Source organism: Mirounga angustirostris, unplaced genomic scaffold, assembly GCF_029215605.1.
Source record: "Mirounga angustirostris isolate CCGP_5_RB_7025 unplaced genomic scaffold, mMirAng1.0.hap1 SCAF_15, whole genome shotgun sequence".
Lineage (NCBI taxonomy): Eukaryota > Metazoa > Chordata > Mammalia > Carnivora > Phocidae > Mirounga > Mirounga angustirostris.
The window spans coordinates 61,476,464-61,500,391 of NW_026991723.1; the positions used below are offsets into that span (position 1 = coordinate 61,476,464).

At 52.3% G+C, this 23,928-nt stretch overlaps 1 protein-coding gene across 3 annotated transcripts in view; it reads right to left on the reverse strand.

Moving 5' to 3' along the window:
• Window positions 1–168: 168 nt before the first annotated feature.
• Window positions 169–23,928, reverse strand: part of TBC1D2 (TBC1 domain family member 2) — a 51,399-nt gene continuing 27,639 nt past the window's right edge. For 2 of the 3 annotated variants that reach the window (XM_045882768.3, XM_045882769.3), the window contains 8 exons: window positions 19,389–19,784; window positions 13,675–13,785; window positions 10,236–10,423; window positions 8,668–9,144; window positions 4,660–4,780; window positions 2,434–2,619; window positions 1,396–1,517; window positions 169–709 (listed from right to left, as the gene is read on the reverse strand). In XM_045882768.3, the coding sequence (XP_045738724.1) occupies window positions 502–709; window positions 1,396–1,517; window positions 2,434–2,619; window positions 4,660–4,780; window positions 8,668–9,144; window positions 10,236–10,423; window positions 13,675–13,785; window positions 19,389–19,784 (1,809 nt within the window). In that variant the 3' untranslated portion in view covers window positions 169–501. The remainder of the gene's footprint in view (window positions 710–1,395; window positions 1,518–2,433; window positions 2,620–4,659; window positions 4,781–8,667; window positions 9,145–10,235; window positions 10,424–13,674; window positions 13,786–19,388; window positions 19,785–23,928) is intronic. The other variant, XM_064579568.1, reaches the window with a different exon arrangement.

A 23,928-nucleotide genomic window follows, 5' to 3' on the forward strand; every position in this document is an offset into this window, starting at 1 on the left:
CCTCAGGAAACCAGGAGGGCGGCAGGCCCTGCAGAGACGCCCACAGAAGCAGAACCCAGGGATGTCCCAGGCTGGGAAGGCCCCAGTGATGGGACACCCTGGAGCCCTGGGCCCACCCAGGAGGAGTTGGTTACTGGGAATCATTCAAGTTCCAAAGCCTGTCAACTATTTCCAATATTTACATTGTTTTATACAGATAAAACTTAAAGAATGTTCAGGTTACCCAGTAAGCCAGCATTCTTGCTTGTCTGTGTGCTAAAGTGCTCTGTGGGAGAAGTGAGAAAGGGGTGGCATCCCTGGGTATGTGCTTATGAGTCCCAAACAAGGGCTTCACAGCAGACAATGTTCTGATGGGGAGACTGAGGCCCAGAGAGGGGAAGGGACTTGCCCAGCGACACGCGGTGCTGTGGCTCACTGGCTGGACCACTGTTCCACGGCCGCCATCCCGGGGGCCTGACAGCCAAAGGGGAGAAAGGGCTTTGGGGAGGGCAGGTGGCCAAGTCAGGCATCCCCCTCCCCCTCGTCCTCACTGGTGCAACCCTCTGGCACCGCTGGGCCTTGGGAGTTCCGAGTCTCCAAGTACTCAGCCTTCAGCTGCTCTAGCTCACGCAGCTCAGCCTGCAGCCGCTCCCGGTGGGCCGTCCGCAGCTGCCGCAGCTGCTTCATAGGGAAGGGGTTCATGTCGTTGAAGGCGATGTTCATCAGCTTCCTGGGGGGAGAGCACAGTTAGCCCAAAGCCAGGGCCCCACTGGGTCTACATTCACTGGGCCTTCCGGGGCACCCTGCCATTCATTCTGTCCATGTGGCTGAGGCCCTGGCCCCTGCCCATGGGCAGCTCACCTTCCAGGAAGGAAACAGTGAATAAGAAGACAACTTCCACCCAAAGTGATGTATACTGAGGCAGGAAGAAGCTTAGGGCTATGGGAGCTCTAACTCCGTAAGGAAAGGTTTATCATGGAAGGCTTCTTGGAAGAGGTGACATGTGAGCGGAGTTTTGAAGAATGAGTAGGGTTGGCCAGGCAAAGATGGCAGTGGTGGAGGTGACAGGGAGGCATTCTAAGTAGAAGAAACTGCAAGGCCAAAATCTCAGAGGTTGGTGTTGAGCTAGGAACTCAAATAATTATTTGGCAGGACGACAGGGCATGGGTGTTAGGGGCAGGAAAAGGTGGGAAAGAAACAAAATTGCATAGGGGCCTTGAATACCACGGTAAGGGGCAGATAGACCACTGGGGCAGTGGAATGTCCCTAAAGATTTCTAAGCTGTAATGGAGGATCAGCATCACTAACAAATCTCCACTCAGCAAACACCTGCCTATCCTCTGCTATGTGTCCTGGGGCATGTGTGGGTGGTGGGAGTGCTGGCCAGGCAGGGTAGGGGCAGAAGTGGGTTCTCACTGGCTGTTGCAAATGGTCTTGGTGAAGAAGCGCAGGTACTGGTAGATCTCCAGGCCATCCTGCAGTCTCAGGATCGCCTCCTCGTTGTACTTGAAAATGGCCAAGGCATAGCGGAATACCACCTGGGGGGCAAAGTGGGGGCTCAGGTGGGGCACGGGGGGCCAGGGCAGGTAATCCCCAGGGGGAGGAAAACCCCCACAGGCACCCAACTGCTGTTCCATCTCTATCCCACCCACTCCTCCTGCTTTGGTGATCTTGAAATAAATCCCAGACAACACGTCAGGAAATCTGTGAATCCTTCGGCAGGTTTGGTGTTGGACTCCCTGATGCCCCCAGGACAGGCTGCAGAGGTTGACAACTTGAGTGTGGGGAGGCCGAGGGGCAGAGGCAGACAGGGAAACCCCAGGGGGAGGGAGCACAGTGTGAAATCTGGGCATGGGGACTGAGTCCTGGCTCTGTCCTCACTTGTCCCGGGGCCCTGGGTGAGGTGCTACCATGTTGGACCTAATGGGGGTAATACTGTTTACATGAGGCATCAGTAGGAATCAAATGGAATAACAGATCCGAAGGTGCTCTGCAAACTGTGGTACGTTATCAACCACCGTGGGGAAACTGGGGTGGAGGTCACAGGGAGGTCTGCCCAGGGTCTCCTAGAAAGGCAAGGGGCAAAGGGGGACCACACACCCATGTGCCAGCCTCCCAATATGGGGCTCAGTCCAAACAGGAAGAAGAGAAGCAGGGGCCCAGGTGACTGGATGGGCAGCGGAGGGAATAGGGATGGGCTTCCTGGATCACAGTCATGCCTCTTCCCTAGGGAAAGGAAATCCCCCAAACTTTAAGACACATCTTCAGAGGCAGAACCACCCCTTCTCCTCACATTGCAAAGCACTTTAGTTTACAAAGCCATGCTCCCATGAGAGGTCCTCAAAGCCCTGACAGGGGAGCACTGTCTTCCCATTCTCCAGGGGCAGAAGCGAGACCCAGAGGGCTGCAGGGCCTTGCTCAGGACTGTCCTGCTCACCCCTGATGGTGCCCTACCTTGGTACCCTCATAGAGGAAGGCGTCCCAGACCCGGAGAAGGATGTTGCTGATGAGACTGTCTGCAAAGACCACGAGGAACCAGTTGAAGGTGATGAAGGAGAGATCCACACGGTAGTGCCCCAGGTGAGCCATCAACCTGGGCAGCTTCTCCAAGAGGAGGTCCTGGAGCACCCGCTGGTCCACCTGGGAGCCAGGGAGAGAGGGCTTGTTAGCCGCCACCCTAGAGAAGGGGCTGCCTCCCTCCCTGCCTGCCCTTCCCACCCAGCCCGTCCACACACAGTCCCGGAGTCAACCCCCAACCCCCCCCACCCCTGGCCCCGGGAAGCACGGAGTGCCTGGAGGAGCCAAAGCCTCCCATGGCCAGGAGACAGCACAGACCAGCAGTCTTCTGGGCTGGAGCACTGGGCTCTGGTGTGGAGGCCTCTGTAGGCTAAGTTCTTAGCCAGTGGTATTTTGGCCCATTTGTCCTCCTGAACCCGAAGCCAAGCAGGAGTTCAACTTGTATCCACCGACACCATGGCCACTTCTCTATATCCACTTTGGACCTGACATAAAAGATGCTCAGTGCATCCAGCTCAAGACTGAGGGTAACTCATTGAACCTAAGATGTCACCGAACCTATTGAAGGAGTCACAGATTTACTGACGTGATGTCTGGGATTTATTTCAAGATCACCAAAGCAGGAGGAGTGGGTGGGATAGAAATGGAACAGCAGTTGGGTGCCTGTGTTGATAATTCAAACTGGGTGATAGATACATGGAGGTTCAAATACTATTTTCTCTATTTTTTGTACATTCAAAATTTTCTATATTAAAAATGAGGAAAAAACCCTCCAACAACCCCACAACAATACACTGGTTTTACAACACACCTCAGTTTCGGAGATGTTAAAGCATGACAATAAAATATGGGACATTTCCCAGCCTGCCTTGCAGTGAGGGGGTGCCATGTGACACAGTTCTGACCAATAAGGTGTAAGCAGCACCTGCTGGGCAGGAAAGCTGTGGGAGGCGGAGCCAGCCCCTGCCTTGCACCCTCTGCTTCTTCCAGCCTCGACCACGGCCACAGTGCCGGAGGTGGTATGGCTGTCCTGTGACCATGAGCAGGGGGCTGACAGCAATATGTGAGGGATGGCAGAGCAGAGAGCTTAAGGGGACTTCAGCTTTGTCATTCTCTGGGAAAAATGAGCCGCCCCTTGAGCCACTGTGAGGTTGGGCCGCCCTTCCTGACTCATCACCTATTCCCTGACGACTCCTCAGTCTTGATCTCCGGCCCTGACCTCCCTCCTTCACATGGGACACCCACTTGTCTGCTGACCTCCCCGCCCAGGTGGGTGTCCCACAGGAGGCATCAGTGTTGGGCAATCTCTCTCGTGTTGGGCATGATAGGAAAGGAGAGGAACAGAGTGGGTGGGCAGGAAATGACTTGATAGGTTTATGGTGGGAAGTGAGAAAGTCCCCTCCAGATGGCCTCTCTGCATAAAGCAGACAGTGCGGATGCACCAGGAGCCGGATGAGGGGTGAAGCAAGAGAGGAGATGGGAGGTCAGAAATGGTTTTGCGTGTACATCTGTCATCAAGCCCAAGCAGAAGTACTCCCATCCCAAAGCAGACAAACCAGAGGTTCAGAGAGGGGATGCCGCAAGGCCAGGCAGCTGGCTGGGGGAGAGGTGGGCTCTGGACTAGCTGCGCCTGACTCTAGGGCTGGCCGGGGCTCAGAGGGAGAGGGGGGCGAGGCGGTGAGGGTGCAGGCAGCTGTGCTTCTCCGGAGGCCGTGACCAGCTTGTGTGAAGACTCGTCCCCACCTCCCACCCTGAGTCCCACTTCCACCCACCTGACCTCTGTTTTGAAATTCTTTACTGGCAAAAAGCAAGAGATTCTAGATTTTCTTCTCCTTCCCTCCCCAAGAAACCATTTCTGAAAAGAACAAAACCAAAACCAACCAAACAAACAAACAACTCCCCCCAACCATTTCTCATGACATAGTGTCACCACTGGCATAACAGCAATCTACCCCAGGGGCAGGGCCCCCACAACTCTAAAGGCCATCAGCTCACCAGAACTTCCCAGGAGTCCCAGGGAGAGGTTACTGGCCCCTTGTACAGAGGGAGAAATGGAGGCCTGAGAGCGTCCTGATTCTTCTGAGATTCACTGGCTTGAAGGAACCACTCAAGGGGCACCACCCTGCATGGCCCCTAAGTCCCGTCCGTCCTTGCCCTGCTCACCTGGGATGATGTCAGTGTCTTGCTGTAGTAATCAGCCGGCATGATGGTCTCCACAATGGCCACCAGACACCAGAAGGCGCTCTCCTCCTCCTCCAGGACCAGCAGAGCGATGGCCGCCAGTCTGGAATGGGAGGAAAGGAGGCCTGGGGTGAGGTGTAGAAGCTGCAGCCAGGCAAAGGGTGGTAGAGATAGATCCCTGGCTCCCAACCCTACTCCCTAAAACCAGGCTAGTGTTCTGGCACCTGGGGTGAGATGAACATGCTTTGGGGGAGGACTACAGAGGAGATTTCTGAGCAATGGGGAGAACTGAGTCTCTAGGGAAGGGCTCTGGGGGTCCGTTGCTCAGGTATGAATTCTGGATCTGCTGCTTCCTGGCTGGATGATCCTGGGCAAGTTCCTAAACTTCTCTGTGGCTCAACCTCCTCATAATAATCACAGGACTCTTATGAGGATGAATGAAGTTAACACAAGATAAATGCTGAGCACAATACCTGACATGTAGTGAGTGTTTAATGAATGTTAGCTATCCTCATCTTAATATCCACAGGCTTTGAGACCTTGACAAGTGTGCTAACCTCTCTGAGCCTTACTTTCATCATCTGTGAAGTGGGATTAACAATCTCCACCTCCCAGGGCTGTGTGGCATTTTGAGCGAGAAGGCAGACCTACAGCGCCTTGCTAACTATCTGGCATACAGCAGGTGCTCACTACACAGAATTCTTTCTCCCCTTTGCTTCCTGAACTCCCTCCAAAGTTATCGCAGGGCTCTAATGAGATCATGGTAAGAAAGGAAAAAACCCACAGTGTTGAGTAGGGATGTCGGCCTAGAAGAAGTATTGCTTTCTCTACTTCTCCTATCTTTCCTGGCAGGTCTCACCCACTGTCAATCCAGGAATACATTTCCCAAAATGCAGTGGTCTCTAAAGATGCTAGGTGAACACAAGGTCCCAAATACAAAAATGTTTGGGAAATGCTACATCCTCTAGCCCCCTTTTATTATTTTTTTTAAAGATTTTATTTATTTACTTGACGGAGAGAGACACAGCAAGAGAGGGAACACAAGCAGGGGGAGTGGGAGAGAGAGAAGCAGGCTTCCCGCGGAGCAGGGAGCCCGATGTGGGGCTCGATCCCGGGACCCTGGGACCATGACCTGAGCCGAAGGCAGACGCCTAACGACTGAGCCACCCAGGCACCCCTCTAGCCCCCTTTTAGAGGCTGATGATACACAACATCTTACTAAAAGCCTCTGAGAAATTCTGCAGTGACAAAACAGTGACTGCAGAATTTACTTACTAAAAGCCCGTGCAGAAATTCTGCAGTGACTCTAACCCAAGGCTGTCCAGTGGAGTTATGGAGCCCCTTTTGTACAGTGCACCCACTGAACACCCTTAGGGAGATGCCACCTTATAGTATTGTGAAGCCTCACACTCTTGATGGGCTTAAAGAACACATTTCATTGTCCAGCTATTTATCCTTCTCTGGGCTCTTACTAGACTGGATTCATGATCTCCAGCCTCTTCTGAGGTTCACACTGTTTAAAGAAGAAAAAAGAAACCCCTTTTCTCTCCCCAGGATTGGGAAGGAATTTCTTTCCACTCTAAAATATTTGTACAAACTCTCCTGGGTCTGAGCTGAGTGGATGAAAGGAAGAGTCACAGGTCTCTTGGGAAATAGGAAGCTCTCCCCTCTCAAAGCTGGGGAAGGGGGTCTTCTGAGGTCATTTAGTTCAGGGATAGCAAATGTGTGAAACACTGGCCACCACTCTCTTTTGCCTATGCCAGGGCAGACATAACTAGTGAATCATGACAACATTCCCTTTGTCTATGTCCAGGGCAGACATAACATAATTAATCATTGTGCTCTTTCCCACTGACTCTGGAGGCTGCCTCAGAAACTCACAAGACAAGGCTCCAGGCAGGTGCTTCCTACTTGTCAACCCTGGTCTAGATAAACTTATTGCAGATAGGAAGACCGAGTCCTGGAAAGCAGAAGTCACTTGCTCAGGGTCACACGTTCAGTTGGTGGCAGAGTGGAGACAGAACCCGGGGCTCCCAAAGTCCAGCCTGGTGTTCTCTCGACCCTACCCTATCCCGCTGGAGCCTCAGGACGTGCTCGGTCCAGGAGCTGGCTGCCGGCACCAGCGTAGATTTTTGCACACATTGCAAGGTCGGTAGTGAGAGTTTGCTGGTACCAACTAGGGCTTACCAACTGCCCCGGGCTACAGCCAGCCTCCAACCTAAGGCATTCAGGCTCAAGTGGGTCTACAAAGGAGGTAGCGTGGTGATATGGGAAAGAAACAGCTACTCCTAATGCACTCCCCTTATATTTTAAAGAGAATTCGCTTTAAAGTTTTTGCCCTAAATTAGCACTGTATCATTACTATGATATCTGTCACCCTTTAAACAGGCTGATTTGTTGCACGGAAGCAGGGTCTGTCTTGACACCATGCACGCAGTTCTACCGGCTGCCACTAGATGGCGGCGCTCAGACAAGTGAAAGGGGCCCGCAGGGTGGGGTTGAAGGGCCCCACTCTCCACATGTGAAGGGGCTCTTCCCATTATAAGTAACTTTCGATTTTAAGCAATAATATGAATATTTGCCTAAACATCAATTATCAGTAAAAAAAAAAGAAAGAAAGAAAGAAAAAAGCATTCAGAGAAAGAGTTAAAGAAATACTCCTGGTCACGTCATCCCCCCTCTCTCCGTCTGTTTTTCCTACATATCCCTCCACAGCCTTTGTGCTGCCTTTTTCCACACAGGGAGAAGCTTCTTTCCTTCTGGGAGGTTTATCTCAAGACCCTTCCTGCTACAGGATTTCCCCTTGTCCCCCCCCTTATATTAGCTGTGCTGTAGTTTAACTCTGAATTTCCAGTAACTGAACACGTATATATGCTCAGTTTCACCCAATTTAGGCTGGAAGTCAGTATCAAAAATCTCTACCCTTAGGAATCATTCAAATTTGAGTAGGGACTCCCTGAATGCTTATTCTGTGTTAAATAAATGTCACACACCACCTACTGGGGGGAGAGAGCAGAATGTCTTATGTAAATTTTGCTTGAGTATATGTGCATTTAAATTTAAGTGAGTCAAAACTTGCTTTGGGGACTATCTGAAATTATGTAACCTCTATCGAGATAGCTGGGGGGCATCCATGAGAGTCCTGAGGTAGTGGAGGGGGTAGCCCTAGCAGGTCACCCCATCTCACCTCCACCCCCAGTCCCCTCCGTCCTGCTATTAGACCAGAAGCAGAAATGAATCCAGGCTGGGCCAGTCACATTCCTTCCTTTGGGAATTTCTGCCTGGGACATGAGGGTGTCAACAAGTGGGAAGATTTGCTGAAAAGGTTCCAGACTCAGGGACTGAGGTCTCCATTCTGACAGCCTCGAGGGCCCTAAATGTCCAAGGAATGACGACGGACAGAGGCTAGTCTGCTGAGAAAAGGAAGCAGACATGTAGAACGAGAGAGGCCAGGGATGGTGCGGCCCCACAGGGGGCTGCAGAGCAGGACCGTGGTGCTGCCCAGCCTCAGGGACTTGACCCCATGGCACCCCTGGGGTTGTGTAGTGCTGTGGCCCTGCTGGAGAGAGGAGATGCCTTGGTTTCTAATGACCATCTGGTCTTGTCCTCTATTTTCGTTTCCTGGCCTTTATGAACCTCTATTGTGGCATTTACCAATTCTCGTTTTCTTGGGCTCCCTTGAATGGGTTTTGTTTAAGGTAAATGATCCTTGACCCAGGCAGTTCTGCAATATGTGAGCTGAGGTGTGCACTACAAAATTCCAGGGGGCCATTCACCAGGGTCTCTGTATGAGTGGTACTGAGCACAAGTCAAAAGAGAGAACATAGCATGAGGAGGTCCCCCCCATCTTGAACCTGTCCTGTCCCCATCTTGAACATGTCCATGTTGTCCCCATCTGTATGGTGGGAATCAAGCCTCCTGGACTCACCTCTCTAGGTTCTCGGGAGGCTCTAAAGAACCTTGTGCCCTCACTAGGGCTCTGATGCTTACCTGTTCAGGCCCTGGCAGTAGCCAATGGTGGGATTCTGCCAGGAAAAGGCCAGCAGCACCCGGCGTAGCTTGTCGGGGAAGCTGGAGGTGGGACAGGTGAAGTGCTTGTTGTTGGGGAAGGTACGGTTCAGGTCCAGCTCAATCTGGCGGGCGGCAGGATGCTCGCGGACCCGGCCCCGGTTCAGCAGCTCCTGGTAGTGGCCGGGGCTCTGCAGATGCCGGACGCGGAGGTGGATCAGCCACCTCCAGACACGCGGCCGGTGCTCTCGGGGCACACCTGCCCGCAGCAGCTGCTTGAGCTCGACCGAGGGTACAAGATCACCCAGGGCAGCCCAGCGCTCCCGCAGCGGCCGCTCCACGGCCTCGTGGGCCAGCAGGTGGTGGGAGTGCACCTCTAGAGCCTGGATCTTGGCCAGCAGCTTCAGGTCTTCCATCTCGAAGTTGGGCACCGTCAGGAAGCCATACTCATCATACTCACTGCCAGCAAAAGCCTATGTTAGCAGCATGTCGCAGAGCCCTTCCCTGGATAAGGGGCAGGGCAGGGAGGGGGAGGGGGGACCCCAGGCAAGGTTCCTGCCTGGGTTTCACTGTGGGTGACATGCAGCTTTGGGCAGGTCACGTCAGTTCTCTGAACCGCAGTTTGCTCTTCACAATGGGTAGAAGAATTCCTGCTCTGCCTCATGAAGACCCATTGACCTCCTCTGTTGTAAAATGCTGGGGGCCTAGACAGTGCCTGGTGCCTCGTAAGTGCATAGTAAGTGTGTTCAGTGCAAATATAAAGGACCCTCTTATTACTCCATGAAGCCTTAGGCTCAAGCAGTCGGCACTGCCAATATAGAATCCCACCTGGGCAGAGAGTAAGCCCAAGGCTGGATGGGGAGCAGGCAGCATCAATGACAAGCAAGATGGGAGAACCAGGGGTCCAGTCCAGATGGCCTTTTACTGATTCCAGTTATTTGCCCTTACTGTGTGCTCTGCATGTGCTCTCTCATTTGGTCCTACTGATCCTGCAAAGCAGGGATCTTAGCCCACATCTGACGGAGGCTAATACGTGGCCCAGAAAGGTAAAGTGACTTGTCCAAGGTCACATAGTGAGAGAGCCCAGTCTGGCTCCAAAGCCTGGGCTCCTTCCCCTTGGCCACCCAGCCTCCAGGGGCCTTTGGACCCAAGCCACAGCCCCTTCTGTTATATTTAACTGCCCATGTTCACTGTGCTCAGCAAGGACTTGGTTCAGGGAAGGCAGCTGGCTTTCTCCCCTCCTCCCCCCTCTGACAAACACCTTGGGGAGGCAGCCTGGGGAAGTGAAAAAAATGGAGCTCTGGAGGCAGACCCAGGTCAGCTGCATGAATACGCTGTGTGGCCTTGGGCAAGGGGCGGCCTCCTCTGAGCCTGCATCACCTCAACTGTAATATGGGGTTCATCCCAAGCACATGCTCGTTTGTCTGAAGATACGAGAAAGTAAGGGACGTGCAGTGCTTGTACGCGGTCAGCAGGAGCCAGCACCAGGGCGGCTGGGGACCTTCAGGTCGTGCAGACCAAGACCCACCCTCACTGGCTGTTGGGCTCACCTGATGGGGCTCAGCTCCACGCCATCGGCTGAGGCCTCCCCGGCTTCCCACTGCAGCGCCTCCTGGATGAGCTGCCTCAGCAGCTCTGAGCACTCAGTGGCCTCACCCCCCGAGGCCTCCTGTAGCCTCCGCAGCCCGGCCAGGTACTTGCTCTCCACCTGGCAGTTCTTGGCTTGGAGGTAGGCACACTGTGGAGGGAGGGGTGGGGCTGTCAGGCCACCTGCTTGGGTTTGCCGCCCCCCCCCCCCCAGAGGCCTGAACAGCTATAGGCAGCAAAGTCCTTCTCCAGCCTCATCTCCCATCCCCTTCCCACCCCCAGCCCGTCATCTAAGGGAAAGGAGATGGGCCCTGAACCCAAGGGTTTATAGCAAGGTAAAAGAGGCTCCAGGCAAGAGAGCCAGGCAAGAAAGCCAGGCCCAGGGCTGCAGCCGGATTCAGAAGAAAGAGGGGAGAGGTGGGCACGGGCAGTGCACGTTCTTGCTGGGGACTGCAAGTCCCATCCTGCTTCAGCCACTGCTGGCTGGGGGACCTACGGCAAGTTACTTAGCCTCTCTGTACCTTAGCTTCTTCATCTGAATAATGGAAATAATAGAGAGTCTGCCCCAGGATTCTGGTGGGGATTAGATGAGCAGATGTGTGTAAAGGCCCTCCCAGGGCACCTGGCCTAGAGCAGTTCTCTGTCGGTGGTAACACTGAGCAGTGCCCAGGAGATGGCCACATAACTTTGGCCACTGCCCCTGTGCCTCTGCCTCTGCAATATCGGCTCTTTCCATTCCTTTGACACACCGCCTCTCTCCCACCGGTGTCCTTCCTGTGTACTCCCTGCCCCTGTCTTGAACTTCTGTATTTCTCTTTCCATAAGCCGGGTGTGCTGAGCAAGTCTGGTAATTTTCCTGGGCCCACTCTCCTTCTGTGGAAGCTGGACAGAAAGAATCAGCCTCAGCGAATCGCCGTGCCCTCTGGGCCAGGCTGGCTCCTGTCTCATCCTGGGGTGGAAGAGTGCAAGCCGCCTGGCTAAGGCTGCCATTATGCTGCACTCTTCAAACATTGGCTGAGCACCAACTCCAGGCCATCGGGTGAGCCTGCTCTCCTCCCCCTCCAGCTGGCTCCCACATCTACGTCCCTCTGCCACCTTCCCAAGTCCCCTCCCAGTACTCTCAGGCATTTCTGCTACAGACTCCCAAGTCTCTGTGCTCCCCGGTCCACCTCCACAAGCCCACCGAGCCCCCAGCTTTCTCAAAACATAAGTCTGATTGAGGGCCTCGCCACTCAAAACCCTTCTACAACTCCCAGTTTCCTCAGAGAATGTCCCAAGGTTCCTCCCCTCCAGCCTCACATCTCCCTCCCCACCTTCCCCCACCTCTTGGTCCACAGGTCTTGACCATGCTATCTCTTTTCTTGGAAGGCCTTTCTCTACTCTGTTTGCCTGGATAACACTAACTCACTTTTACAACTCAGCTGAAGAAGGTACCCCCACTAGGAAGCCCTCCCTGACTTTCTTCCTCTCTTTGGGCCCCAAAGAATCCTGTGTGCCCAACTGCAGCTTGATTGTGTTTGAATCCCTCACTAGTCTGCATGCACCCTCCTTGAAAAGCCTGAGAAGACCTCTTGTTAGTTCTTCTTTAAATGTTCAGTTGAATTCACCAGTAAAGGCTTCAGGTCCAGGGCTTTTCTTTGAGAGATTTCTGATTGCTAATTCAGTCTCCTTACTAGTTATAGGTTTATTCAGATTTTTATTTCTTCATGATTTAGTCTTGGCAGGCTTTGTGTTTCTAGGGATTTATCCATTTCATCTGGTGATCCAATTTGTTGGTATACAATTGCTCATAGTACTCTTTTTAAAAAAAAAAAATTTATTTATTTATTTGACAGAGAGAGAGAGAGAGCACAGGTAGGCAGAGCAGCAGGCAGAGGTAGAGGGAGAAGCAGGCTCTCACTAAGCAGGGAGCCTGACACGGGGCTCGATCCCAAGACTCTGGGATCATGACCTGAGCTGAAGGCAGAAGGCAGAGCTGAAGGCAGACTGACTGAGCCACCCAGGTGCCCCTGTTCATAGTACTCTTATAATCCTTTTTATTCTGCAGAATCAGTAGTAATGTGCCCCTTTCATTTCTGATTTTGAGTCCTCTCTCTTTTTTTCCTTAGTCCACCTAGCTCAAGGTTTGTCAGTTTTGATCATCTTTTTAAAAAATCAACTTTGGTTTCATTGATTTTCTATTATTTTTCTGTTATCTATTTCATTGATTTCTGCTCTGATCTTTATTGTTTCCTTCCATCAGCTAGCTTTGGGTTTAGTTCTTCTTTTTCTAGTTCTTCAAGTTCATCTTACTCCAGGTTTGTTGAGCTTCTTGGTTGTTTTTATTTATGTCTTCATCAAATTTGGGACGTTTTCGGCCTTTATTTCTTCTCATATTCTCTCTGCCCCTTTCTCTCTCTCTTCTCTTTCTGGGACAACCATACTATAATGGGTATGTTGGTCTGCTTAGTGGGGTCTCACAAATCACTTAGGCTCTGTTCACTTTTCTTCAAGCTTTTTTCTTTCTGTTTCTCAGACTGAATAATTTCCACTGTCCTATCTTCAAGTCCACTGATTCCTTCTGCCTGCTTGAATCTGCCTTTGAATCCCTCTGGTGAATCTTTCATTTCAGTTATTGTACTTTTCAGCTCCAGAATTTTTTTTGGGGGGGGGTTTCTAGGTTTTGTAACTCTTTGATATTTCAATTTTGTTCATACATTGCTTTCTTGACTCTCCACATCTTCCTTTAGTTCTTTGAGCATCTTTAAGACAACTGTTTTAAAGTCTTTGTCTAGTATTACCCAGTACCACATCTTTTTCAGGGGCAGTTTTCTACTGATTTATGTTTTTCCTTCAAATGGACCACACTTTCATGTATCTTTGTATCCCCTGAGATTTTTTTGTTGAAAACTGGACATCTGAACACTAGAAATCAGATTCTCCCAATTTGAGAAAAATTTGTTTTTGTTTTTTTAATTGTTATAGGCTGTCTCTGTGCCAAGGGTAGCCTAAGATGTAAACTTAAGCTCTCAAGTCTTTTCTGAGTCTTTCCCTGGATGTGTACGGACACTCTCTAATTTCCCCATATATGAAGCTGTTTTGGAATATCTAGTCTTTAATATCTGGCTCCCAAACAGGAGGGAAAAAAAGAGAAATGAAGGGGGGAGGGGAAGAGTGGCAGCCCTTTGAATCCTCTGGAAGTTACTCTAGCCGGTAAGGGAGGTGCAGAGATGACTGCCTGCCTCCTCCTCTGCATTTCTGTGATCAGAAGCAGCAATCAGAGCACAGATGCCTGAGGCTGGAAAGGCAGCTCGTAAAGGGCACAGTCCAGAGGTAGAGCAGGTGATAAGGACAGAGTGATATGGGGCAAGAAGGTGAGGGCCCGAAGGGTGGCTGGGCATGGAGATGGATTCTGCCTCTTACCTTCATCAGGAGGGCCCTTTCCTTTTCAGCCACCCTTCTCCAGATCTTTGTGACCTGGTGGATCTCGGAGTTGAGGAAGCGGTTCTGGGTCCGGTATGCTTCCATGTCATCCTGGAGAAGAGAGCAAAGCATTTGACGAGTTGCACCATAAACATCTCCCTCATCCTCACCCTCAAATGAGCTGCCAACACTTCCTTCCTTTAGAAATCTCTAATAATGACAACAGAAGAGAAAGTCTAGAAGTAGTATTACCGACAGCCCCTTCACTAATCTTGATCCCAGCATGATACAGTAGAGAGGGCGTCAAGCCTGGAGTTCAAGTTGTGGTTCTGACTTCCTGGCTGGGAGGTTTCACTGAACAACTCTGACCCTCTGTTTTCTCATCTGTAAAAGGGACAAATACTACTCCACTGGGCAGCTGGGAGATGACCTGAGGTAACATGTGTCATAACACTAAGTATAGAGACCAAAACAAACAAACATCCAAGTAGTGTTTGTTTTAAAAATAAACATATGTTTTCACATATTTGCAATCATACTGAACAATTTTGGGTGAAAAATTTTTTACTTAATGTCACCTTGTAAATACAATGGCCCTTCAACAACACTGGGGTTAGGGGTGCTGAACCCCACCCCCGCTGCACAGTGGAAAATCTGTATATAACTTTTGACTATCCCCCCCAAATTTAAATGCTGATCACCTACTGTTGACCAAAGCCTTCCTGAGAACAAAGAGCCAATTAGCACACATTTCATATGCTATGTGTAGTATATACTGTATTCTTACAATGAAGCTAGAGAAAAGAAAATACTAAGAAAATCATAAAGAGAAAATACATTAACAGTACTATACCGTATTTATCAGAAAATATCTGCCTTAAGTGGATCCGTGCAGTTCAAACCCGTGTTGTTCAAGGGTCAACTGTACTCTATGTTACATAAGCTTCCCAGTGATCACTTTTAATGTCTGATGACTATTCTGTTGGGTGAATTTACTATACCTTAGTTATAATCCTTTCCCTGTTATTTTTTATTTGAGCCCTGAGTGTTTTCGGTTGGTTTTTGATTATGAATAATGCTGTGATGCGCCTCTCTGCACCTAGAGCTTTTCTTTTGCAAGCTGTCCAGTGGACGGAGTGAGATCCTGCTGCTGGGGCATTTGAGGAGAAGCTGGCCAAGCACTGAGGAGGCTCAAGCAGAAGCAGAAAGGAGCAACCACAGCATTGGCCCTCAACCTTCATTCCGCTGGGATGGACATTCCAGAAGCAATGGACAATGCACGTTCACAGCTATACCTAGCAATTCCAGGACATTCACTAGCTGAAACTCAACCCCTTTTGCTCCCACTCAAGAAATGTACTGGGCTGTAAGTGCATGAGAGAGACACTATTGCAGGCGTGACCTTGGATAGCCCTGATTTATCTGGAAATTAAGAGCATCACACCTGTGATGACTGTGGCACCTCATTATCAGGGATGGGTCACGTGTACAGAAGCTCACAGGCTGTCTTGACCCTCCCGGGGTGGGCCTGCATCCTGGCCAAGATCCTTCCCAGCCCAGAAGCTCCAATTCATACCCAGGGTCTGCTGCCTTCTGCCTAGATGGTTGACCCAGTGGGAGGGCCACAGGCTCCCAGGGTTCCTTAGCTAGAAACAAAAGCCCCCGGCTGGCTTCAACACATGGCCTCTCACCACCCCACTGGGGCTGTCCGAGGTGTCTCCTGCCCTGGCCACCCCTGCTTCTGATCCCTCACTGTGCGCGGACTGCCAGGCTTCGTGTCCTCAGGCTGAGCTCGTCTCTGCTCTCTCCACCGGCCTGGACCCAGGTAGTTCCAACTCCCCAGCCTGGACTTCCTCCTACTCTCCCACCATGTCTCCCTTAGGTCAAACTCTGGGCTCCCTTTTCTCAGAAATGCTGCCAAGGCGTACCAGCCACTCTTGTGCACAAGCATCTGCCTGCTTCCTCTCTGCAGCCCCCATTTTCTTACCTTTAGGTGGAGGCGTGGTGAGCCTGGTGTGAACCCTCATGTTTGCCACACGAGGACCCACCTCCTGTGGGCATCAGGATTTTCCAGGCCCCCTCCCCCTCCCGTGATAGTCTTCCGTTTGGGTGTCTGGAGACACAGATTTGTGAACACAGAAGCTGCGCGGGCCCCCTGCACCATCACCCTGTGCCCCTGCCCTGCGCTGAGCACATCATCCCATTCCATCTCCCCGGCAGCCGGGAAAGGAACTCAGATGCGGTCTCCGAGGCTCTGAAAGGACAAGTACGTTGTCTGAGGTCACACAGCTCTATGAGACCGGGGGTGACCGAGTCCAGATGTGTCTGATTCAAAAGCCATGTCCAACCACTGCACTTACAGCCGAGATCCTCCCCAAGCTCGGCGCCCCGCTGGCATCCACCTGGATGCCAAAGTCTAGTCCCACACTTCAGCGGTTGTGCTCGGCAGTCTGGCTGGCTGCACGCAGGCCTGTCTGACCCCTCTGACCCTCGAGTACAGTAACACCACAGCAGAGACGCTGGCGCTGCCTAGTGGTCAGGGAGCGGGCCCTGGAGCCCTGCTGCCTGGGTAGAAATCCTGCCTTCACCACTGAGCCCAGCACGAGTTCCTCGCCCTTTCCGGGCCTCCTCCCCTCACCTGGAAAGCAGGAACAATAACACCACGGCCTCAGGCACTCTTGGGAGGATGTGATTAGTTAATACGTGCAAAAGGCTGAGAATGGCGGCTGGCGTGGTGAGTACAAGTGTCGCGTCCTTCTCTGGGTTCTCCCCGCACCTGGAGAGCTACTGTCACCCGCTGCACTCCTCCTGCCCCCGCCCAGAGACTTCCCACCGCTGCTGTTGTGCGTTCTTTTTTTTTATGGATTTATTTTATTTATTTAAAAAGATTATATAAAAGAACCCCAAAGCTATTTATAACATTTACAGATCAATTGGGAAATTTTAACACTGACTGGATACTACCATACTATGAGTTAATTACTGTTAATTGTTTTTGATATGATGCTGTTGTGCATTCTTCCCAAACGCCTGAGAAAATACAACACGCTTCCAGGCAAGGGAGGAAGAGAGCGACCCGTTGCCTGCGGTCCTACTATGTGCCAGAGCCGTTTACCTCCCACACATTATTGTGTGTTAATTTATCTCCACCATGCTGTGCGCTACGTATTAAAGTACCATCGTTCCCACTTTACAGATGAGGAAACAAGTACAGAGAGGGGAAGTCCTCCTCAGTCACGTGCCTAGAACGCGAGAGAGGCAGGATGCAAGCCAGGTGCGTGCGGTCCACAGGGGAATGGAAAACTATTGCTGGGTGAAAGCGCATCAGCAGAGTCTGCCGCTCTACACGGCCGCTCCATTCTGCCTCCTGTTACCGTCCCTGCGTCCTCACCCCAGGCCCTGAGATGCTCCGTCATTTCCAAGGCTTTGGACATATGGCCGGGGGCACCGTGCCTGCAGCCCAGATGCGAGGGCATGTGTGAGCACCCCTGGGAGCAGCCGTGGGGGTGGGGTGGGGGGGCGTCTGGGCAGCACCTCTCCATTCAGCTCATCGCCCTACCTTGAGTGTTCTTCGTGGCTCAGGACTGTAGGGAGGAAAAAGAGAGAGAGCTCAGAGAAAGGAAAGCCACACGACAGTCACCGGCAAGCAAAGGAGGAAAACAGCTGGAGAAAGGGGACAGGAAGGAGAGAGTCTGCCTGTCTGTCTTCACAGGGATCAGGGGCCCGGGAATTCTCTTTGGGAAACGCCACACGGACTAGCCCTTGTGCTAGTAGGGAAGGCAGTGGACTGCGTGTGGGGAGACCTGGGGCCTAGCTGCAACCCTGCTGCTTGTGCTGTGGGACCCTGGACCCCTGTCCGGGCTCAGCTGTCCCTGCCAGAAAATGTCAAAGACTAGATCTCTGAGTCTTCCCCGCTCCGATATTCAGGAGGTCAATGATTCTGTTCTCAAACTGGCAGCTTCAGCAAGGGGGCATTTCCCTAAAGTCGCATGTCCTCCTTCCCAGGGCAAGGGGGAGATGTGAACATTGCTCTGTCCTCAAACGGAAAGACTATGGATTTTGGAGGAGTCTTCTATTTTTCTAGATCAGACATGTAAAGGCTAACACATGAGGAACTCGAGCACATGCAATTCTTTCTGGCACAAACACTGGGCCTCTGAGGATCAGCAGCAAGGTAAGTTTGGTTGATAGGAATTTCCTCTATTTGGGCTCACTGATAAATTCCCGAACATACAAAGCCAGGGGCACACTCTGTCTCCTACGGCGAGTCCCCAGGCTTCCAGTCGGCTCTTGGCAGCGCCCAACAGATCTATTTCTCTGATCCCCGAGCTGCTCTACGGGGTCTTCACCTGTGGATTCCAGCAGGACGGGCAGACAGAAGACTCTTACTTAGCAGGGCAGAGGAGGGTAGGGAAGCAATCTGATGAAAGCAATTTTCCAGCCCCAGCCTCGCTCCATCTGCATTTGAAAGGATTTTATTTTCATTTTGAACTCAAAAGAATCTGATTTTAAAGGGAAAAGATTCAAAAACTGGTTAGGTGGTTTTTCATGGGGAAGGAAACAGGAGGGATCTGGGTTTCATGTTATCTTCCTTCACCCCCCTGTCAACCTCATGAGTAGGGACAGTGAGGCCATTTTAAAGAGAGGTGAGGGGCCTTGCCCGAGGTGACACAGTTAGTAGGAGCTAGGAGGAGGCAGAGCCTGGGTCCAAACCTAGGCCTGACTTCACAGCTGGGGCAGCGGCCACTGTACCACACTGCCCACTGGTCTTTCAAAAGCTTCTGGAGTTTTCTTTTTCTCCTCCTGCTTCCCCTCTTCCAGCAGCAATGCTTTGGTCCCATGGCAAGGACGCTCCCCTGGTTATACATACATATGTATACATGTGCGGCTGCGCAAGGCGGGGTTCGGGGCAGGACCGGCCCTGGTTATACAGCTGCCTTTAAGGACAGTAGGGGTTATGAGCACCGATCCCCAGCCTCAGGCCTTCAGGTGGCCCAGCAGCTCCTGTCACCACGGCAGGCATCACACATAAATTAAGTTCCTGCTCCCCGAGCCGCAATGGGTCTCCCCAGGTGAGAGCCGCCGCCTGCGCCAGGGGGAGGCAGGGGCGGCGGCAGGAGGGAAGGCCCAAAGAAACTGGAAGGCAGCAGAGCAGACGCGAGTCAGAGAGCTCCAGCTCCCCAGCCCCTCCGCGCGCGGGCCCTTCTCAGCCTCAGCCTTCCTGCCCACAGTGGGGAGCACACAAGTGATGGCCTCACAGGGCTGGTGGAGCATCAGATGAGATGATGCGAGCGGGGCACCCACGACAGTGGCCACCGGGCAGCACACAGTCTCACAGAGGAGCCGCGAGTCCTGCTGGCCCCACATCACCTGGACTGCGTGCTGGGGGAGGCCACCAGGCACCTTGGGGACTCCCCAGGGCATCAGCATGGCACTTAGCTGGTCAGGCACTCAGGGGTTCTGACCTTGTCTTGTGCTCTTAAACCTCTAATAATCATCTAGAGATACCTTCCCTTTCCAGCCTAGGATATCATGAAAAGGTCAAATTGCACCGGACCTTCTGGTTAAGACAGTGAGGAAGTGCGTAGCAGTATTTCCACCAATATCAATTTCGGTATGAAGGTTTATCCCTGCTCTATCTAGGAAACCCTTAGGGTTGAGAGCAGTGCGCTCACGTCCCCAAGGGCCCAGGGCCTGCGGGGAGGGGCCCTTACCTTCAGGTGCTCCATCTTCTCCTGCTGGCTCAGGAAGTCCCTGTCGGCAGCCCCTGGGGGCCCAGGCGGCTGGGTAGGGGGATGCGTGAAGTCCTGGGTGACCTTCTCAGACAGCTTGCAGATGACCTGCTGTTTGGCCTGGTTCTTGTCCATGAGCAGCTGCACGTGCCGCCGCAGCTCCTGCACCTGCTGTTCCTGCAGGCCGGCCGTCTGCACCAGGCTCTCCCGCTCCTGCTCCAGGGCCTCCACCCGCCTGCCCAGCTCTGCGATCTGCCGCACCTTGTGCCGCACCAGCTCCAGCCGGTCCTTGTCCTCGGCTGCTGCCAGGTATGCGCTGGACGCCCTCTTCTCCTGCTGGGCAGCCTCTAGCGCCTTGTGCAGGATCCTCACCAGCTCCTGGGGGAGGAAAGGAAGCACCTTGTGAACTCGGGGAAGGCCCGTGAGGTGCCAGGGACTTGGCACTTGCTACATTCACCAGCTCTCCTAACAGCCCTGAGGGGTGGCTAGCGTCATCCTCCGGGCCGGCTCATTTTCTCCAGCTGAAGACCACATTTCCCAGCCAGGCTAGCAGCAAGGGGTAGCCCAATGACTATTCTGCCTAAACGGGATGTGAGAAATTATGTGGGTAGCTTCTGGGTCCTCCCTTTAAAACCACCACGCATGCTGCCCTTCCTTCTGGCTGGGAGATGGCAAGAGCTGGAGCAGCCCCTCGGCTCATGAGCAGAAGGTGTATGATGAGGACAGCAGTTGCGTTACTAGCTCAGAACTGCTCACTGAACCTCTGGGTTCTTCCACGAGAAGGCAGGAGAGAAATAACTTCCAGATTGTTTTAGACCAGAGTACTCGGAGGCTTCTTTGTTACAGCAGCTGAGCTTGAACCCTGACTGATATGTGTCCATTTCAGAGACGGGAAAACTGAAGCCCCACAGAGGAGAGTGGAATTCAATCCCAAATCATCACAAGGCTGTGCTGGGTCAGTCATGAAGGCGGCCTGTGGCACACCGGCGTGGCCCTTCTCTCCGGCTCCTGTGGCAGACCTGACTGACTCATATTCCTTCCTGCTAAGCCTAGTGGAGTCCTCAGAATCCCAAATATAGCATCAAGTAGTCGCTACCGATGGAGCTGGGAGAGCACCTGAGAGGAAACGCATGGGCAATCCTCAGGCTAAAGCACACACAGAGCCTCATGCTGTCCACTGTGCCCAGCCCCTTGGGCCACCAAGCAATGCCTGCAGGCCTGTGCAAGAAAGCGGAGAGAGCTCAGAAGCAACAGACTTCCATTTATTCCTTGGCAGGGGCACTGTATGCACATGGAAACTCTAGGTCTGCTTGGCTCTCCACGCCTTCAAGCCCCCAACCTCCTCAGGACCTGTCCTGTCCCAAAGCAGGGATGTGGGTTCACTTAAGGCCAGGATCAGAATATCAGAAGCCAGGCAGCCCAGCGGCCAGGCCCATGTGAGCCTCAGACCTGGTAGGCAGGGGCTCTGGGCCATTGCTCTGCTCCATGCCAGAGAATATGGTTCCCCAGAAACACATTACCTGTATCCACACCGAAGTATTCAACTAAATGAATCAGCTAGATAGGGTTATTGCTAAGAATGATTCCATTTTGGAAGAGAATTGCTCCAAATCATGACCTTATCTGAGAAATTAATGGCAGGATCGAATTAGCATGCAACTTCTGAAACCTGGGGACCACAGACTGGCCCTCTTCTGGGTTCTCTCCCTTCCCTCCAGCCATCCAAACGTTATTAAGCCCCACTCAGTGCCAGGCCCTGGGCTGGGTGTCAGTGGCCCGGAGGGAGATCAGAGTTCTCACCTTCAAAAACCACCAAGGCTGATGGGAACAAAAGTGAACTACTATAATGGAGTGATGTACTGCAAGAGGGAAGCAAGGGTATTGCTGGGGATACAGAGCCTCGAGCAATGACTTCTACCTGGGATGGAGGTGGGGGAAGACCACTATATTCTACAGAAAGGCAGAACAGTTGAAGCTGATCCGTGAAGAATGAGGAGGACCAGAGACAGTCAAGCAGTAGGTAGGAGATGAAGGTTGGAAGGGCTTTCCAAGTGAGCTGAGTCAACAGCTCCAGCAAAGGCCCAGAGGAATGAAAGAACCTGTGTGGGGCTGTGGGCATTCTTGGGTGTGGCTGGAAGGTGGGGTGAGGAGGTGGTTGCGAACCAAACTGGAATGTTTGGAATGAACTAGCTTCTCAGGCTGAGAGAGATCTTCATTCCTGTGGCTCCAGGATAACTGAGAAGCTGAGACCATTTTCTGGCTTGGCGGAGATTTGGAGAGGACCCTGGTAAGTGCCTGGGCGAATTAACCAGCAGACACCACTGTTCAGGCTCTCCTGAGGCCCAGCATCAGGCAGGTATCTTTCCCCCAACTTCGGCAGAGTCAACTCTGAAGCCCATTCCATTACATCCAGCTGCCTCCTCCCCCTTCCTACTTCCAGCCCGGGAGGCTCTCCTCCCACCCCAGAATCCCAGCTGCAGAATGAGACAGGGAGAAAGGAAGCAGGGAAGGGATGGAGTCAGGGCAGGAAGCATGAGATGAGGAGTGCGAATGGACCTCGGATTCAGAAAACCCAGTGGCTGGCAGGCCCGGGGAGACCACCTGGTCAAGCAGGTCACTTGCTGTCACAGGAGGACACTGAAGCCCAAGAAAGGAGAAGGAAGAGGACTAAAAGGAGCTGGTGGATCCCCACAGGTGGGAAAACCTGCCACAACAGAGGACTCCCAATCCTAATCTGGGGCCCTCCACTTCTCCATGATGTGTAGTTAACAGATTTTGCACTGAAACACTTCTTTCCATTTCTTTAAAAATAGAAACAACCCAAGTTCATAGCAGCATCATTCACAACACCCAAGAGATGGGACCAACCCACATGTCCCCTGACGGTGAATGGATAAGCAGAATGTGGCATATACACACGATGGAATATTATTCAGCCTGAAAAAGGAAGGAAATCCTGTTACATGCTACAACATGGGTGAGCCTGAGGACATCAGGTCACAACAAATGCACATACACACCATCTAGAAATATTAAAAACCAAAAGGGAAGCTGCTCGGGGCCTTACTAGACATGATGGCATGTCCCTGAGCACCGCCACCACCAGCAAGAGTGAGGGGACTCCTCCTCGTCTGGTCACACCTCAGCGTCCTCGTCCCACCCTCAAGGAGGGACGCCCGGGGTATTGCCAATTCCCACAACTATAAGCAATGCTTTAGGACTCATTCTTAGAAACAGAAAGCTGATCTAGTGGTACTTCTAATATTTCTTAATCAAATCATTGTTTGGCCCATTTCAGACTTTAACTGGCCACACGTTATCATTTTATTAAAAAATATTTTTTATTGAAGTATAGTTGATTATTTAAAATTCTAAAAGCCAACGAACCATCTTTTAAAAATTAGTCCTTTCCCTTATTAAAGAGCTGATACTTGCATCACTCACTCAGATCAAGGTGGGTGGGCCCAATGTTGCTGGGGAAAGAGCACCAGACTCTCAGTCCAGCAGCCCGGCCCCTGGCCTCTCGGAGGCTGGGCGCCAGCAGGTGCAGGTGAAGGAGCACTGGTTCTGGAGACCTGGAGGCCTTGCTTGCCATTCCAGGCCCATGAGGGTGTTTCTAACGACAGTGTTTTAGAAAAGTGAACTCTGGCTTTGTCATAGATGAAATGGAGAACATGCTCCCTACTCTTGGCACAGGCACTTCAAGGATGAGCGAGGAAGTCTGGCAAGTGCCCCTCCCCAAGCGGAAACAGCCAGGGCCCCTCTCAACCCTCCCTCTGTGCACTCTGAAGTCTTTGTACTCCGTACTCTGGATAAGGGGAGCGTATGTTGAGGTCTCTGGCTGGGGTTCTAGGGAAGTAAGAGGCTGCACTTTGCCCCCAACGAGTTTCCCTAACAAATTACCCTGAGCGAGCTAAGTTGGCCCCAGATAGGGCCTGGGAGGAGTTCATCATTCCCAGCAGTCAACAGATGGCCAACATCACTACAAACACGGGCTTCCATCTGCCAGAGCAGACAGCCTTCAGGCTGGGTGCAATTTTGTCAACTCTGAGAGCCTGAGTCACCCAGCCAAGCAGCCATCTGGTGCTATCCCCAGGGGTCCAAATCTCCTGGGGGACAGGCATGCTGCAAGGGCCTGGGACAGATAATGGCTCAATGGGGACTGGAGTGGTCCTGTGGTTTAATATGACACCAGACAGGAGTGCATTTGTATTTTCTGAAAAGCAGTTATGTGCCCATGTCTGATGCTGGGCCGTACTGGGAGACCACAGAGGTGGCGGTGAGGCTGGGATGAGTCCTGGACCTGGGCCTCTCCTGGTTCTTCCAGCTGTGTGACCTCAGGGCAGGCCCCCACCATCTCTGAGCTCCTTGAGCATGGCAGTGAAAAGGGCAGAAGCTCTAGAAGCAGACAGACCAGAGTCTGAAACTGGTCTTGGCTCCTGGGAGACCCTGGGCATGCTCTCAGAGCCTCAGTTTGCTCCTCAAGAAAAGAGGGCTAGTAACTGTTGTAAGGATTAGTGAT